Source organism: Equus caballus, chromosome 8 (genome assembly GCF_041296265.1).
Source record: "Equus caballus isolate H_3958 breed thoroughbred chromosome 8, TB-T2T, whole genome shotgun sequence".
NCBI classification, from domain to species: Eukaryota; Metazoa; Chordata; class Mammalia; order Perissodactyla; family Equidae; genus Equus; species Equus caballus.
In genome coordinates, this window is record NC_091691.1 from 48,301,512 (window position 1) to 48,317,807 (window position 16,296).

The 16,296-nt window shown below is 34.2% G+C and overlaps 1 protein-coding gene, 1 long non-coding RNA gene and 2 other non-coding genes across 5 annotated transcripts in view; 3 read left to right on the plus strand and 1 right to left on the minus strand.

Annotated features, from left to right (window-relative positions):
* The window catches only part of MIB1 (MIB E3 ubiquitin protein ligase 1), a 141,075-nt gene that overhangs the window by 43,356 nt on the left and 81,423 nt on the right, over positions 1-16,296 (minus strand). For both annotated transcript variants that reach the window (XM_023647510.2, XM_014727680.3), the window contains exons 11-12: positions 15,269-15,466; positions 12,541-12,692 (exon numbers count right to left, since the gene is read on the minus strand). In XM_023647510.2, the coding sequence (XP_023503278.1) occupies positions 12,541-12,692; positions 15,269-15,466 (350 nt within the window). The remainder of the gene's footprint in view (positions 1-12,540; positions 12,693-15,268; positions 15,467-16,296) is intronic.
* On the plus strand, positions 273-16,089 carry LOC102150314 (uncharacterized). The gene is made up of 4 exons (XR_002809857.2): positions 273-581; positions 1,067-1,241; positions 2,298-2,530; positions 15,262-16,089. It is a non-coding gene; the product is annotated as an uncharacterized lncRNA (long non-coding RNA).
* MIR1-1 (microRNA mir-1-1) lies at positions 2,671-2,748 on the plus strand. Its single transcript, NR_032875.1, has one exon. It is a non-coding gene; the product is annotated as a microRNA mir-1-1 (primary transcript).
* Positions 6,063-6,130, plus strand: MIR133A (microRNA mir-133a). The gene has a single exon (NR_032878.1). It is a non-coding gene; the product is annotated as a microRNA mir-133a (primary transcript).

Here is a 16,296-nt window from a genome sequence, read left to right on the forward strand (position 1 = left end):
GAAAGAATCAGCTTATGAAATATATTTTGGCAATGGAGGGATTTTACTTGTTCCTATCTGTGTAAAGACTGTCTTGCTACTAGCCAGGATGATTTTTCCCTCTTTCCTTTTTTCTCTGCAGTGCTTCTAAGTATACTGACAGCCGCATCAGGCTTTCCTAGTCTCGGCGCAAGCTCAGTGAAAATCTGGGAAATGTAAGTGGAAACATGAGAGACCGCTTTATTTGGCAGTGCTTTAAAAAAAAAAAAAAAAAAAAGGGCAGGACAAATGGCAAAGCAGTGTTTGGACCGCAGGATGAACAATCAATAGGCAGAAAGCAAGATAGAGGCTTCCTCAGCTTTTGGATCGACAATCGACAGCTGAGAGACTATTTTTTGCTATGGTTGACTAAATATGGTCAGGGAAGAGAGAGGCACAAGAGAGCCTGTTTGCCTGGGAGTGCATGTTTCAAATGCTTAGCTGCCTATAAAGCTGTAACAGTTTAGCCTGTGGCCACTGAGGGAAGAATATAAGTTAAGCTCTGTAGTGACCATGTGGAAGTCCTGACCTTGCTTGCAGACTTGACCTCTGGATATGACAAGGTAGCTTCAATATAGATCTACCATTTAATCCTGGAAATTAAAAACCAAAACAATCTCAGAGCAAGAAAGATGCAGACTATTTCCTGAGAAGTCAGAAGAACCCAATGTGCTCTGGTGGGCGAAGGGAAACAGGGTGAATGTTGAGTTACTTGGGGGAGTGAGGTGCGTTTTGTTCTTTGGTTTGTCTTTTTTAGATTATAAAATTAACTTCCTCTGAAACTTTTCCCCTCTTCTGAAGCATTTCATCTGAAAAATAAGTGAGGTTCATTTTCTTGGTCATTGTAGCAACCTTCCTTGGTTGCTTAACTTTCTATACAGCAGATATAAGGTACTCATACCTGTGCAATTAATATGACATTCCAAATCAAATGGCCAACGTTGATTCAATTCTATTGTAGTGCTTTTTTAAGAGTAAGGGAAGGGAGAGGGAAAGATGGCTGATTTATTTTTGTCTGCTCATTTGTTTTTCAAATCTATCTTAAAAGGTAAGGTTCTGTGATCATGATACTTCCCCCTCACTTCCCCCGGCTCATGAAAAGAAGTGCTGAATCAGCGAACAGAGTGAAGAAACAATCAAGATGAGATGGCTGCTGCTGATGTGACTCTCTGGGTCACTCTCTCTCTCCCTGCTGCAAATGCTGCATGACACTAAGCTTACAGGTAACAGAGCAGAAGGCCTGTACTTTTAAGGATGCTTACGACTTCCTGCATGCTTATCTATTATTGACTCGATATGTGTTTTTATTGTTAAATTAAATTCTATCTGGGCATAGCCTAATTTCACACTTCAAGCAGAGAGCTTACGTAGCGTAAAAAGGAATGTTGTTCAAGTATCACAGCTGATAACTCTGCATCTCAAAAATGCACAAATCCCTTACTGTCATTTACATTATTAAAGATTTAGCCTTTATTGTTTCAGATTAAATGGTGATTTTGCATCCCTCATAAATCACATCCTGCTCCCAAAGCATGCCATCTTTTAAAAACTATTAACTGTCTATTTCAAGCTTTAGTCAACCAAGAAACTTGGCAGATCTCAAAATACTTTTTAATGCTTACTCTTAGTTGGCCACAAAAATAAATCAGAATGTACATGGTGAAACTCTAACGCTGCACTGCTGGAACTGCTCTAGTCCTGGGCTGTCCAGTGCTACGTTCTGATTTGCTCTCTATGAGCTGCACTAGCTTTTTACCACAGGCTGCAGAAATTTCCCTGCCTTTTTTCCCCTCCTTTCCCAAATCTGAACATTTCTTACAGTATCCTTTTAAATTAACCTTTTAATATCACAATAATTAAAGGCGATATACCAACTATAATTTCTTTTCATGCTGAACAATCAAGCTAAAATCCAAGTACTCATAGGCTAACACTTTTCAGTTCTTTTAAGTGAGATTTTGGAAAAGTTCTCTGTCCTGGTAGTTACCCTTTATATTAAAAAAATTAAAGAACTAAACTTACCAAAATTAGATATTTATACATTTATTTGAATTTACAATTAACCTAAACAGAAGCACCAAAGTGCAAAATTCAGGTTAAGTAACTAATAAAGACAAAGGAAACAACAAAGAAGTTTTCAAATGATCATGAGTTCTTATCTGTGACCTTAAAAAAACTAACAAAAAATTCATCATCTTTAAAAATTCACTTAACTCACACTCTAAGATATCTAGTTTGTAAAAAGAATTTTCACTGAATTAATTACTATCTATTTGTAGGTTTCAGAAGCAAATTACAAAATATGAAGAAATTTGCTCTGACGACTATCAAGATACACTACACCGGTCTTACCAATTTCTGAAACACACTGCAAAACTCCACCGATTCTACGAATCTCTTGCAAAAAGAACCAAACCAGGACAAAGTTCAACAGATAACTGGTCACTGTTTAGAAGTATATGTCCACCAAGAACAAGGAACCATAAATGGCACTAATAATGTCATGCTTCAGGTAAATCTGTCATCAAGTTTAGTCTTTGACAGTCTCTGCAAATGATCTACCATTGTTCTACATCTGTAAGCTGAATGTTTTACTAACAAATGGGAAAATAAAACATATCATGTTTTTACAGCTAAGAACTTAGTAATACCTACTCAGAGTACATACTTCTTTATGTACCCATATGAACATACAATGCTATGGAATGTAAAGAAGTATGTATTTTTGGTAGGCAATAAACTGCCAGGAGGGAACTAAACTGCCCCTGCTTCTTTCTAGGTGAATGACCTTCATATGAGAAATTAACCTAGCATCAAAGAGACGACCTTTGGTAATACTAACACCATTAAATGTACCTTCTACTTACAGATGGAAACTAAATGTCACTAAGATTTACATTTTGTGAAGAAAGAGAGTTCTACTGACATAGATTTAAAATCATCACGAAACTCCTTTTAAATCTTTTAAGTTTAAAACATACTACATTTTACATTTTTAAATTAAGCACTCATGATTAAAATTTGAACACAAAGGAGAAAACAGTATTACTAGCACAAAAGAATGAGGGATACACATGACCTATCTTCTGTTTCCACAATTTGACCTTAATTTAATTATGTCATATTAGTAGGGTCGACTGATCTGTTAAGAAAAACAAGATATAACAAAAGCTGACCTCATTTACATTTTTACAGCTATTGACATTTTGATAAATTTATCATTTAATAATATTAGAGGAATTTCTGAAGCAAGTTTTGTAAAACGGTTTTCTTTTTCGAAAGCTATATGTCATAATTCTAAGACTATCTTTTAAGTAAAATTCCACTCCCAAAGAAAAAAGAAAAGTGGTCCTTGTCCTCTTCAAGTTTATCAGATCCTTAACCCAGTCTCCACTTTAAATGCTAAGTTAGTACTTAGAATAAATTAAAACATAAGATTGACGCATGAAAAATGAAAAAATTTGGGCCACAGCTATAAGTCAACAGGGCATGTTGGTAACAGACTGGCAAATATTTTTTTAAAATTTAATTTATTATCTATATTATCCTTGAATTTACTTTCTCCAAAGGGGACACACAAAATGAAAACACTATAGTCAAGAAATCAATTTACACAGATAAAATAACCATCTTTTATTGGTATTATGCAACTACAATTCAATTTTTATAAATGTGATAGATCCACTATTTATAGTATGTTAGAAATATCAAAATACTTTTTATACAAAATTTATTTTGTATAACATTTATATATTAATAAAATTATACATAATAGATACTAGCAACAACTTATAAGCAGTATCTGTTTTAAGCTATGATAGACTTAGAAAATACAAATTCTAATAATAATATTCATATATCCTAATCATTTCTTACTAAAAGTATTATTTCAACTGGAATATTTAAATGTGTGTAAAAAGCATAATCATTTTTAAAATTTTTTGTGTCACAAGTTGAATAGAAATGGCTAGAAGGTTAACTATAGTTACTTTTCTCTCTGTTTAATAAGATAACTAGATAGTTAACTGTCAAAAGATGATTTTCATTTTATCAGCAAATTATAAAGAATGAGAGAATGACTATTAGATATGGTAGCATATAAATTATTGTATGTTTACAGAAATTATAAAAAGCTCATTATTTAAAAATTGTATATTTTCAAAGAAAAAATTAGTTCAAAGCTTAACTCACTGAAGCATAGCCGTTTTCTTTTTGGTCATCCACAAACAGAATGGGAATGCTTCATATTCCATTCAAGTTTAACTGTACATGCCCTAAATACCAAAATCTGAAAATACATATCTCAAAAGCAGAGATTCCTCTATAAAACTACTCAAAGGGTATTACTATACCCATGTTTTATAATGAACAATTATATTCGTTATTCTATAGGTATAAAGGTTTTTAATAATTACTTTAAAATACCTCAGCGCCTAAGAATCCTGTGGCTATAATATTAAGAGTATATAATCCTTAGAAAAACAAATGACAGCATCTGTTATTCATTTAAAAAAAAATAAAATTCTCTACTGACTCTAGTGTTTACAAGTTTAATTTAACACATCTAAGAGTACTTTCAATCACTCCAAAATGTCACACCCATCACTTAGATCAGCTGTTCATTTTTAACTGAGTACATATTAAACCCTGGGCATCTGCTGACACTGGTGTAACTCAAACATTTCAATGTCTCTCTGACAGGGATAACAGATGCTGACATTATCAAATGCTGTACTATTTTTTTTTCCATGGCCTCTCCTTGCCCCGATATGGCCAGTATACGAAACTGAAGTGCTATCCAAAAGGACACTTGAGCAACTGGATCTGCTAAACAGCTCCCCTGTAACTAGTAAAAATAGAAGCCAGTTTTACTGCTATCTTCAGCACTTAAGTCCAGGCAATTTAACACCTGCTTCACTTCTATTAGAATAAATGATGGAAAGAACTGTAGTTACATTAATTTCACCAATAGCAAGATACTTACCAACCAACAGATGCAGAATATACTTAATATGAGAATTGTTTGAATACTGCCTGAATTAGTGTTGACCTTCTCCCAGTTTAGTTCCAAACAGTAACTATTTCTTTACTCTTTACATTTCACTGGGAGCATTTACCTTATAGGCAAACTATAATTTCTCAAACTTTTATTTTAAGCAAGTATATTTCAGAAGAAATCCCTTCTCAATATTGAAATGCAACACTGAAATCACATAATAACAAAAACCTGCTATACTGAGTTTTAATGGCAGATTTTAACATTCAAATTCATGGATTGTAGCTAACCACCACAAGTCCATGTATTATTAAGCTGAGAATGAGAAGTAACTAAGCAATCTGTACCCAAAATGACAGAGAATTCAGTCAATGAAATAGATCTTTAAAGGGTTAAATTACTAACCGATGATTACTAACACTACATAAGCAAAAACAAAGAAAAAGAAGCTGGCACACATCGTAGTTCCTTTCAACACAAGTCCAAGGAATACACTGACTACACGTGTGATCTATTTATAAACCAAAGGGCAGAGGTACTTTCTTAAGGCCACTCATATTCCTCCACCCCCTGTCAGCAACTTGCTATTAGTCCTCAAGTAAAACACCAAAAAAAGCAGCAGCGGTAGAAAAGTATGACTAGCAGTACTCTTCCCTAACCTATTAGCTTATTTACTTGGTTTACTGCCTTGAGATAAATGGAAAACATCACTCTGAAACACATCAAGGTCTATTTGTTCCTTTAAATGTTGTTGGTTTTGAAACAGGTTTACTGTCTACATTTAAGAATTAAGCAAAGGTGTCCAAAAAAAGGATGTACATTGATAATTCTTTAATGCATTAACAATGTATTAAATGGTAAAGACTTCTGCACTATTAGAGTAGGAAACAGTAGGAAAAGTGTGTTTAAAATAGAAAATTTTACATTCAATGACTGAAGTACCAATACGAGAATCTCTAACATTAGTAGATGGTCCATAATCATAATTTTACAAATAAAATGCATTTTAACTGTTCTGGATCCCAAAGTGGCAGCACTGCAATGCTTTGCTAGAGCTGGTAAAATGGAACCAAATCGCCTCTTCAATGGATTTGGTCCCCTTCAACCAGCTGTAGCTATGCATTGATTACTACAGGACAACCAAGCGTTTGCATTTCCGAATATCAATCGGACATCAACTAATTTCAACTTATTTAAATTATTCAGACTGTGGTTTAAATCAAATAATTTGTTCCTGTTAATTCTACTTGGAAGAGTCATTATGGTCAACAATGTTTATAAAAAGCTTTATGAAAAATATGTGGATAACTTAAGGATTTCAAATAAAACAATTATACTTATATATGGTCTCTTGGTATTAAATTTCTTATCCTTTAGAAAAGAAATGGTAATGAAATCTAGACTATGCCACATAATAATAATAATAAAAAACTTCCTCGAAAGGAAGAAAATATCTGGGAAGATCACCTGAAACCATAACGGGAATGCCACAGTGTGGTTCACATGGACATGTGCATATTTTAAATTTAAAGAAAAATATAACATTATATAAAATAATACCCTAGAAACGTTGGGTCACTATCTTTCATAGGATTGGCTTTAATTTTACTGCTATTTACCTGAATATTGATGGGTAAAGTGAAAAAGGAGATGATAACGCAGAATATCTTGTAAAGAGACAAACAGTAAGTATCTAATTTTTCTAAACCTGAACCAAAAGTTTTTAATCCTCAAAAAACAAAGAAAATGCTAAGCACTGCTACTTTTTACTCGTGTAGATATTTTAGCTCTCCATCCTTGTTTCCATCAGTTGTAAAATGAAGACGTCTTCTTTTTTTTTTTTAAAGATTGGCCCTGAGCTAACATCAGCTGTCAATCTTCTTCTTCTTCTCCTTCTCCCCAAAGTCCCGCAATACATACTTGTATATTCTAGTTGTAGGTGCTTCTAGTTGTGGCATGTGGGACGCCGCCTCAGCATGGCTTGATGAACAGTGCTAGGTCTGTGCCCAGGATCCAAACTGCCAAAACCCTGGGCCGCCAAAGCAGAGCACACAAACTTAACCAGTCGGCCACGGGGCTGGCCCCTGAAGATCTCTTCTAATAATAACATTCTACGACTCTCCTCACTCTGTCTTCTTTGTCCTTCACAAAAAAATATATACACACAAGCCTCTCTCTCAGTGGAGAGAAATGAAGGAAGAGGAAAAAGAAAAGTGATCCAACATCCCCCTAATTTTCTTACTGACTGCAATAAAACTACAGATATGTAATGTTCTTTAATAGAGACAAACATTCAGAATTAACGAAGGGTTACTGATGGCAAGTAGTATTAGAAACCCGGATGTTCACACAATCCTCAACTTCTGACCACTCTTCTATTTTAAAGCAAAAACCATCCCCTAAAAGAATGTGGGCAAAAGAAGTTATATGTAAAAAAAATCTTATCACTTCATTCAAGTTAATAGGCCACTTTGCTCATATTAATTACATCTCAGTCACATTCAATATATTTATATATTACAGGGTACATAGTGTTTGAGAGTAGATGTATGTATGTATGAACACATATGAGAGAAAACGGACATACTACAAGTATTCTATCATTTAATAGACTCTGAGCTACTTTTTACAGACAGTCACAGACTGCATAACAACATTTTGGTCAACAATGGACTGCACATATGACAGTGGTCCCATAAGATTAGTATCAAATAACCTAGGGGTATGAGGCTACCTCATCTAGGTTTGTGTTAAGTACACTCTTATGATGTTCACACAATGAAATCACTGAATGACACCCCCTTCATTAAACAACACACATGACCATAAAGCACTCAGCATGTTCAGAGTTTATAAGAAAAGGGAAACATTAAACACCAAGATATGGTCCAGATTATCAAATCTTCCTATATTCAACACTGTCTCATTTACCAGACTATATTTCAGAATTTAAAAAGTTAAAGGTATCATAACATTCTAGAGGGAAAATATGAGTTGCTCACATATTCAGCAAGATTTAGTAGGTGTCTTTTGGGAACAGACAGATAAGAAAGAAAAAATGCCTGTGAAGTTATCCTAGCACTAACCTGAAATCATAACACGTATATCACATCATGTGGTTGACTCATATTTTACTGTTACTTTTCACATTTAATTTATATTAAAGAAAAATTTGTAAATAACATTATATAAAGTAACTTTATAATATTATCAGCACCTCCAAAATACCTATCAATTGTTTTTTGCCAGCTCTGCAGACAACAATGCTAATTTATTTTCATTTTAGAGCTTAGAGGGAGCTCTAAAAACTAAAAGGCAGCTAAAAGTGCAACATCCTCACAAAAAGTATCTGCGTAATGTGCTGATTAATGCTAATCCAAAGATATTTAGTTTTCATTTTTAACAATAGAAATGATTTCTGCTATTCATTTAAATCTGAAATTTTACCCATATACAAAAAGAAAAAATAATATGGCTAAACTCTAGGGAAAACATCCCTATAAATATCAACTATCAGAATACGCAAACAGCATTGTTCTTAGTTAAGATTTCTTAAAATAAAAAAAAAAAAGCTACTATATTAAAACATTGTAACTGCATTCTAAAATGCTCCAAACTTTATAAAGCATGACCAAAGCACTCAGTGTCTCATAGCAAAAACATAATTCTCTTCCACAATTCTGAAAGAAAAGAAATGGCTTATAACTTCTTTTCTCTTAATGTTTTTATTTCACTTACTGTCATATTATGAGGAAATATCAAGATTAGCTTTGAAATCTGGAATCCATATTCACCTGCAGCTTTGAAATCTAGATCTCAAAGTATATTCTTGAAAAATATAGGCTATCTAGAAATATTTTTGATGACCAGGAAAACTACATTTTCTTTTAGAAAAGCATATTCAATAATTATTAACTCTACTGTGTTATTGACTTATTGCTGAAGAATTATTATTAACTAAAAGAAAAGCTAGGGAATAGAATAATACTTAAATTCCACATGTGTACACATGCACATACAAATTTTGGAAATTTCTCCAAATTACTAACCATAATAAATCAAAACAATTACACATAAATATTTGTGCTGGTATTAAATTATACTCACAATAATGTAAATAATTTATTGTAGAAAAAATATACACATTCTAATTAAAAAAACCCTCAAAAATAGCTAAGAATCATACTAACTAAAGTGCCATCAACTGCAATTAAAACTGACTATACATAAAGTCAACTAAGCCAAGAATCCTGAAGAAGTATAACTGCCACACAAAACAAAGCTCACAAACAACAAATTAAAATGCTACAATTCAAGGTCATAGGCTAAGTTACATAAATTATAAAATGTTTATAACAAAGGAGAAAATGTTAGCACATCTGTTAATTATATTCAATATTTTATCTAAAAATGCTAAGTTCATCAGGTTCTGGAAATAATAATGTACTATATCTGGTTTTCTCAAATAAGTGTTAAGGGCAAACACTTTTTTTAAAATTCTGAGTACACCAAAAACGGTTCCTTCTGTCTTATGACATTACTAGTCAGCACAAGGAAAGAAGAGCCAATTTTAAGAATAAGAAATTTGATAAGCAAAAAAGAACTCAAAACAACCCAACCTGTAATTACAACTGATATAAAAGTTGTGTCATCTTCTGATACTCTTTAGTGTCCAATTAAAATCACATTCTCTATCTGGCAAGCTACATAAAATGTCTTAAGGAAATAGGAACAAAGAAGTCATGTAGCTTTAAACTAAAGCACCACTTTGTTGTAGAATGAATTTTTTTTTTTAAATATCACACAACACCAATTACCTGGTTGGAGGAGTCACTGTTATAAATTTTCAGAGGAATTCTCAAGAAGTGAAGAAACCGAAGTAGTGTATTTTCTCCTCCTTGTATACACTTAGCATTATTAAATATACTGTGCCTACTCCCAAAAAAGTGAAACAATCCAAAATATTTGAAAGTTACTCATTTCCTAAACATTCCAATTTTCAGCATATCTTAAACTTTATAATTTAATACCGTAACCTAAATAAATTCCCTCAATAAAATCTCTTTCTGACCATTCTAATCTGAAGTAATCGCTCTGTTTGAACTAAGAGTTTTTCTACAGAACTTATTTTGTAATTTATCATAAATATTCTTGTGATAACTAACACTGTGCTATCAAATTAAGACTAACACTTACTCAGTCCCTACTGGAGTGAAAGCATTGTGGGAAATATACAGATGAATACGAGGGCCCACAATTTTAAAAGAAACATAAAAAGGCACATACTAAGTAAGGTACAGCACAAAGTAGATTATAAGTGCAATAAAACAAGAACACAGACAAGGAAGTACAGGGCAGAAAGAAAATAATTTCAGTGATGAGATCTAGGAGTTGTGGAAGAAAGATGGTTAAGATAAAGGGGATAAGGACATCCTGATGAAAGAAAATGCTCAAATAAATGAGAGAAGAAAGCTGACAGACTATTTTAGGAAAAGAGTGTAGTGTAATGTAGCTAAAGGGCAAGGTGGGCAGAGAGCTTTTAATTAGTGGGAGATAAAGTTAGGAAGACAGGCACAGAACACACCAGAAGTGGGTCTGAATGCGAAGTCAAGGTGCACAGATTTTATTCCACGTACAATAGGAAGCGACTGAAGATTTTGAAACAGGAGAGGGGAGCTATTAGATCTGCGCTTTTAGAATGACAATTTGGGAATTGCATGAAAGTTAAATCAGAGATAAGACTGAAATCAGGGAGAACAATTAGAAAGATACTGTAATGGTCCGGGTAAAAGTGGTGAGTGCTTAGGTCAGCAACAATGGAAATAGAAACGGAATGGGTTGAAAAGACTTGTAGAATAAATGGAATTTTAGAACTAACTGGAAGTTCAGAATTAGTGACAGAGTAGTCCAAGATAACCCTAAACAAAGAAGCAGCAAGGGGAGTGATGTATTAATACATTCTTACTTAAATCATTCACTGTCATGTGTTTCAGTCTTGCCTCACATATAGACCATAATACAGGAAAGGCAATATAAAGTGGTTAAGAACCACGATTCTAAAGTCAGACAGGCCTAGCTCAAGTTCCAGCTACTCTGCTAGTCAACTGTGTGATCTTGTCTAAGTCAAGTCATCTCTTTGTAAGCCTCACATTGTCATCTATAAAATGAGGATATTAACACCTACCTCAAAAAGCTGTTCAAAGGATTAAATGAGATAATGCATGTTAACCACTTAGTAGAGGCCTGGCATGTGTTAAGTGCTATCGCCATCATCATCATCAACTTCTATTTGAAAAGCAGGGCACATATAATACTGTTTTCTCTCCTTCATAATGTCAGTACGAAGTGTTCAAATATTTGTAATTCGAAAAACAAATCAAGACATAATCTAAAATATGGTCATTTATTTCATCCTACATTATATACCCATTTTTATGGGTACCAACAAGCAATAGCAATAAAATCCTTTTGTTCTCTGTGCCCACCCTCTAGTGGTGATCCTAAGAAGTTAAAAAGTAGCAAAAAGTCAGAAGGAAACATGATAGAAAAATGCAATATAGGAGCAAAGAATAAGATTCATGGTGACTATAGTTAATAATACTGTATTGTCTATTGCACGTTTGAAAGTTGCGAAGAGAACAGATCTTAAAAGTTCTCAACACACACAGAAGATCTCTACGTGCGGTGATGGACTTATCGTGGTGATCATTTTGCAATATATACATATATCGAATCATTATGTTGTATATCTGAAACTAATATAATGTTATATCTCAACTATAAAAAATTCAAGATAAACTATCAAAATAAACTTCAAAGTGAACAATTCCTTCATTCGAGATATGTAGGATTGATTGAACAGAAGACATCTAATGCAGAATTTTCTAAAATGCTTCTCAAGATAGTTATTCTAAAACATTCATTCACAGAAAGTTCTAGCTTAAGCAAAGCTAAGATTTTCCTTTTCTGTGGGACTCTGCAGATATTTTATGAATTCTGTGACTTCCCAAAAGTCTTTCTCAAACTTCAACCATCAAATACTTTTTTCCGTACACCACCTATTATTATATCAACAGTTGGAGAACATCTACACTAAAGTATAGATAACTAATTATATTAATAAAGAATTAGATAATTTAATAGTTACTTAGCAGCAAGTTAAAAAAAATAATTACTATGCAAATGGATAACATGATTAGAGTGCACCCTGAGAATGATTTTGAAGAAACATAAAACTGAAGTTTAATTAAATCTTTAGAATATAAGCGAGTATTTCTGATACTTTATATCCATATTTAACATATATTTAAATAGCCATTTCATAATACTTGATTACTTTAACAGTGAGAAATATCATCATATAAAACTAATCTATTTAATGAAGACACAATTTTCACAGACCTTAAAATGACTTAAAATACCTAAGATAGCCAAAATTATTTCCTCATCAGTATCAGAAAAAGAGAACCAGCAAGAGGAAAATATTTTTAAATTGCATATAAAATAGTAAAAGGTGACATCTTTACCTGGGATTTCCTCTTAGTGCAGCGTGGTGTAGAGCATTAAATCCATTGTTGTTTGTAATGGTAACATCTGCTCCAGCTTCCAGAAGAACTGCCAGGATGTCATCACGTTTCTTACTTATTGCATCATGAAGAGGGGTATCACCTTCAGAATCCTTTGTGGGTTTTTTTAAGTTTAAAGAGACTTTCATTAGTTCTTCTTCAATCAATCATCACATATAACATTAATACTTATACTGAATTACTAAACAAAGAAACAAAAACAGAAGCTGTATCCAACACCATCAATAAAACATGCTGTGTGTCAAATTAAAAAAATGCAGGTGGGCCAGCCCCGAGGCCGAGTGGTTAAGTTCATGTGCTCTACTTTAGTGGCCCAGGATTTCATCGGTTCAGATCCTGGGCGTGCACCTAGCACCACTCATCAAGCCATGCTGGGGTGGCATCCCACATAGCACAACCAGAGGCACTCACAACTAGGACATACAACTATGTAGTGGGGGGCTTTGCGGAGAAGGAAAAAAAAAAAAAGATTGGCAATAGTCGTCAGCTCAGGTGCCAAGCTTTAAAAAAAAATTTTAAATAAAAACATGCAGGCAAGAAACAGCCTCATTATAGTAAATAAACTCATACTCAATCTAGATGGAGATCACAATAAACAAAGAAATATCAAAAAAGCACTCTCAAACATAATTCAGCAAATAACAAAACTTAATGATATGGAAAAGCTGCCCCCAAAAGTTCGTTAGTTTAAAATGGTCTGCTATACCATATTCCTACCATTAATTTCTGTACCCGGAAGTTCCATACCAAACTACACCAGTCTCAGGGCCCCACAGCAATGAGTCAGTGGTTCTCAACCTCGGCTGTGCTGTAGAATCTGCTGGGGAGCTCTTAAAAACCCTGATACCCAGGCTGTTCTTCAGACTAACTAAACCAGAATCTCTAGGGGTGAGACCCACACATCAGTATTTTTCAGAGCTCCCCAGCTGAATATATCGTGTAGCCATGGCCGAGAATCATTAATCTAAATGTTTTCAAAGGGCAGGAAAGTAGCTAGTTACCTCAAAGTAAAACCAAATGTAGAAGAAAATTTGGCAGTCTCAGTCTGCCTTTTTTTCAAGATGACTACTTTTTTTTCATTAATCAACTGATTTAGAAATAAGCTGTTAATCATTATCAGTCATCTACACAAATGGATAATTGAGATCTCATTTTTCATAGTTTCATAAATACTATTTTCAAGCCATATATAGCCTAACCTTTGGTGTATACCACGGTGGCCAAATCCAGCCTGACATCTATCTTTGCAAATAGTTTTATTGGAATACAGCCACACTTATTCATTTATGTATAATCAATGGCTGCTTTCATGCTACAATGGCAATAATGCATAGCTGTGATAGAAATCATATGAAAACCTAAAATATTATCTGGCCCTTTACAGAAAAAGTTTGCCAACTTTGCAAACTTTTGCAAAAGATTTTGCAAAAAAAAAGTTTGCATATATTCATCCACCCATGTAAGAAATTCCTAATGCATGTTCAATCCAACAATCCACCTACTTTCCTACTATCTGGTGGCACTAACAATTTCACAGACTCCCATTTGAGACGGACTCTTAACATGGTTGGAATAAACTTCTACAAGCTCTGATCTGTCCTGCCTTTTGGTCCCCACAGTAGCTATTCAAAACCTTTATCACTCTTCTCAATTACCCTTTCTATATCTACCACTCTCCATTCAATCTCAACAGATGACTATGCCTCCCATTTCAGACCAAAAAAAAGTCAGCAGGTATAAATTCCCTCCCTCTCAACAGATTAGCACCCCCAAGTTCCTCCTCCGTCCTCCAACTCTGCCATCCACTTAAAAGCTGGCAGTTCCAAAATGGCTGAACCTCAGAAATTCTAGTCTGTAATAACCATCTAGCCGAACAAAATCTCCAATTCTTTCAGTTCTTCTCAAACCCTCAGTCCTCAGTTGTTCTTCTTCATTACTTTTCTAAGAACTATCCAGTTTAATTCACCTGGTTGCTAAAACTTTGGATGGAAAGAATCACTTCTTAGAGGACTCTTGCTTCAAAAAGTAGACCCTAGGGGCTGGCCCCGTGGCCGAGTGGTTAAGTTCCTGCGCTCCGCTGCAGGCGGCCCAGTGTTTCGTTGGTTCGAATCCTGGGCGCGGACATGGCACTGCTCATCAAACCACGCTGAGGCAGCGTCCCGCATGCCACAACTAGAAGGACCCACAACAAAGAATATACAACTATGTACCGGGGGGCTTTGGGGAGAAAAAGGAAAAAATAAAATCTTAAAAAAAAAAAGAAAGTAGACCCTAGTGTAAATCAACCGTAAAACACTACATATTTTCCAAACAGGAAATCTTCCAAGACTAGACTAATGACTAGATCAAGACTCTAAGATAAATTAAGCTACAATTAAAATAATTTAGACAGTTATGAAGTAACTATCATGAAATGCAGCCAATTACACTTCAAGGCCCCATCCCCATTCCCCAAAATAAAACTGATCTACCGACACTTTCTTAAAAAAGGCTTTTCTAAGAAGGAATAGCTGCCAATTTTATTACGTTCTACACCTTTCGTATCATTTACTATGGCTGTATGAAAAAGAACTGATAACAAAGAAATGCTTCCCACAGAACCTAGTACTTCCCTTTAATAGGACTCTAGCAATACCTGTGGAACATATTTTTTTTTTAAAGGTTTTACCTGAAGACTGGGATGACAGCCAAAATCCAATAAAGTCTTCACAACTTGAAGATGGCCTTTATTGACAGCAATATGAAGCGGTGTCTGTCGGCGCTTGTTGCGAGCATTCAAGTCAGCGCTGCCTCGGTGTAGGACCTCTATCACAGCCCCTTCATCTCCAAAGGCTGCGTGATGAACGGCTCTATCTCCATCTTTATCCTAAACATCAGCATTTAAACCTGACTTAGTGAATATTTTAGAAAGAAAAATAAACTTGAAGCTATAATTCACCAAGAATCAGAGTAATGTGAGAAAAGGAAACAAAATGGAACCAAGAAAATAATTAGAAATTCACTTGAATAGCAATTAACTCCAAAGATAAATGATGAACCTGGATCAATATATCACATCACACCTATATTGGACCAATAGTTTTATCAGAAGTAGTTCAATTCCTCATTACTCCTACTTTATCAGCCATGACAGTAAGTTAACGTTAGGAAAATGTTAAATTATGATACAACTGTATAAACTTTTTTCCATTTAAAAAAATTTCACGAAGAATTTTTACATTATATACCCTTTTTTATATTCTTCCATACTCCATTTCCAATTTTAACATCCAGAAGTAAGCCTGCTCTAAGATTCTCTCCAGAGCCGTGGTTCTGAACCCACGGTCCCAGGCCCTGGTGGACTCTAGTTCTTGCAAGTGGTCTGAAAATCCACATGGTACTTGGAATTATTTGAATTACTTTTCAAAGATAACACAGATAACCACTGCTGTGATTAAATACATTTAATGTGTTTAAATACATTAAAACAAACAGTTGCTGATTTCAAAATAGTTTTTGGTCTTGGCATATTTTCTCAAACAGATATTAAAAGTAAAGCCACTCATACAGGAGTCCACAACGATTTGACAACCATTCTTGAAAAGGTAGGAAACCACGATTTGGCAGTACTTCCACCTTACGAATATTTCAGCTAAACCAAGTTAGGAGTTTTCTTACCTGTCAACCTTGAGCATAAAGAAACTGGCAAACTATCAC